At 38.7% G+C, this 1,366-nt stretch overlaps 1 protein-coding gene across 1 annotated transcript; it reads left to right on the top strand.

Moving 5' to 3' along the window:
* Positions 1 to 339: 339 nt before the first annotated feature.
* GCK72_007126 (uncharacterized protein) lies at positions 340 to 633 on the top strand (the record flags this gene model as incomplete). The annotated part of the gene is made up of 1 exon (XM_003099899.2): positions 340 to 633. The coding sequence occupies one exon, from the start codon at positions 340 to 342 to the stop codon at positions 631 to 633; it is 294 nt and encodes a 97-aa protein (XP_003099947.2).
* Positions 634 to 1,366: the final 733 nt, after the last annotated feature.

Raw genomic sequence — 1,366 nt, 5'->3', positions numbered from 1 at the left:
TTTGATGGCAAATTCTGAGAAATTCTGACAAAATTCAACTGGTTGCACCGTCGTCTCCCAGGACGGATATCATTCTTTTCGATCGATTTTTTGGTTTTTTACCCCAAAAAACCCCAGAAATAAGAAAAAAGAGAAGAATTTTGTATCCTGGATCTGGATCGGGGGGTACTGTACCTAGAACCAAAAATTAGGATCAAAATTAGGATATCACTTACACTCTGATTACTGTAACTTTCACTATTTACTATTTTCCTTATTTTTTAATTACCCGTAATTACTTATCTCTTCTCTTAACACTTCTCTGAAACTATCAGACTAACCCCTCTATATATCTAGACTATGCTATCCGCAGTGGCATCCACCTCATCCCTCATCCAATTCTCCACGTCATCACCACTCGCATCTCAACGAAAAATCAGTGAAATATCGAATCCCACTGAATCTCTCTATCGAAAATGGTCTCATGTTGGAACTCCGCCGAGGAGCTCAACGAGCACAATGATTGCTGGAAATGGATCATCGAATCATCAAAAAGGAGTCCTTCAGTCAACACTATCAATGTCGGCCAAAGATCGAGCCAGGAAGTTTTCGGAGAAGATTGCTTCCTGGGTCAGCATGAGCATTTGTGAGTAAACAAACGGGGACGACGAAATTGGGAGAGTCAGGCGCGCCTGAGACGCGTCTAAACAAAGTGAACCTAGGGCAAGATCCTGACCAGGGCTGTGCGAAAATAACTTTTCGGGAAATTTTTAGGAAATTTTTGGCCGAAAATACCGAAAAATTCGAAAGAAAGAATTTCAACAAAAAAATTCTGAAAAAAATTAGTTTTTCAGAAACAAAAATCTTGAATTTGTATGAAAATTGTAAGTATTTCAAGAAGAAACCCTGTTTTGGTTACAAAATTGGAAAAAATTCGGGAAAAATCGAAAAATCTCTTGTTTTGTTACTAATATTTTGACAATTTCATTAGAAATTTTCAACATTTTTCGATCGGTTTTTTTTTTCGAAAATTCCGAAAATTTTTCGAAAAGTTTGGACCGTAAATTTTTTCGCACAGCCCTGATCCTGACTCATTCGGTACATATCTTGATATCAGATTCTAAAATAGAATGTGATCCCTGAACTTATACTTTTAGTACTCGATGAGACTTCTCCGGATGTATGTATCATATATGAATACTCTCTAATTTTGTTATCACGAGACCCATAGACCGGACGTCCGGAGATCTGGAGCCTTATGAGCCCCGGAGCAGCTCATTCACAAGCTCCCAAAACCTGGCTCATTGCGGAATCACGCCGTGTGTGGGAGTATTTTTGCTCCGCCACTTGTTCCCACGGTTTCGATCTAGTTTTCCATCTTTTTTTT

This window comes from Caenorhabditis remanei, chromosome II (assembly GCF_010183535.1).
Source record: "Caenorhabditis remanei strain PX506 chromosome II, whole genome shotgun sequence".
NCBI lineage: Eukaryota > Metazoa > Nematoda > Chromadorea > Rhabditida > Rhabditidae > Caenorhabditis > Caenorhabditis remanei.
The sequence above is the reverse complement of the archived record's forward strand: the minus strand, read 5'-3'. Positions and strand labels throughout refer to the sequence as shown.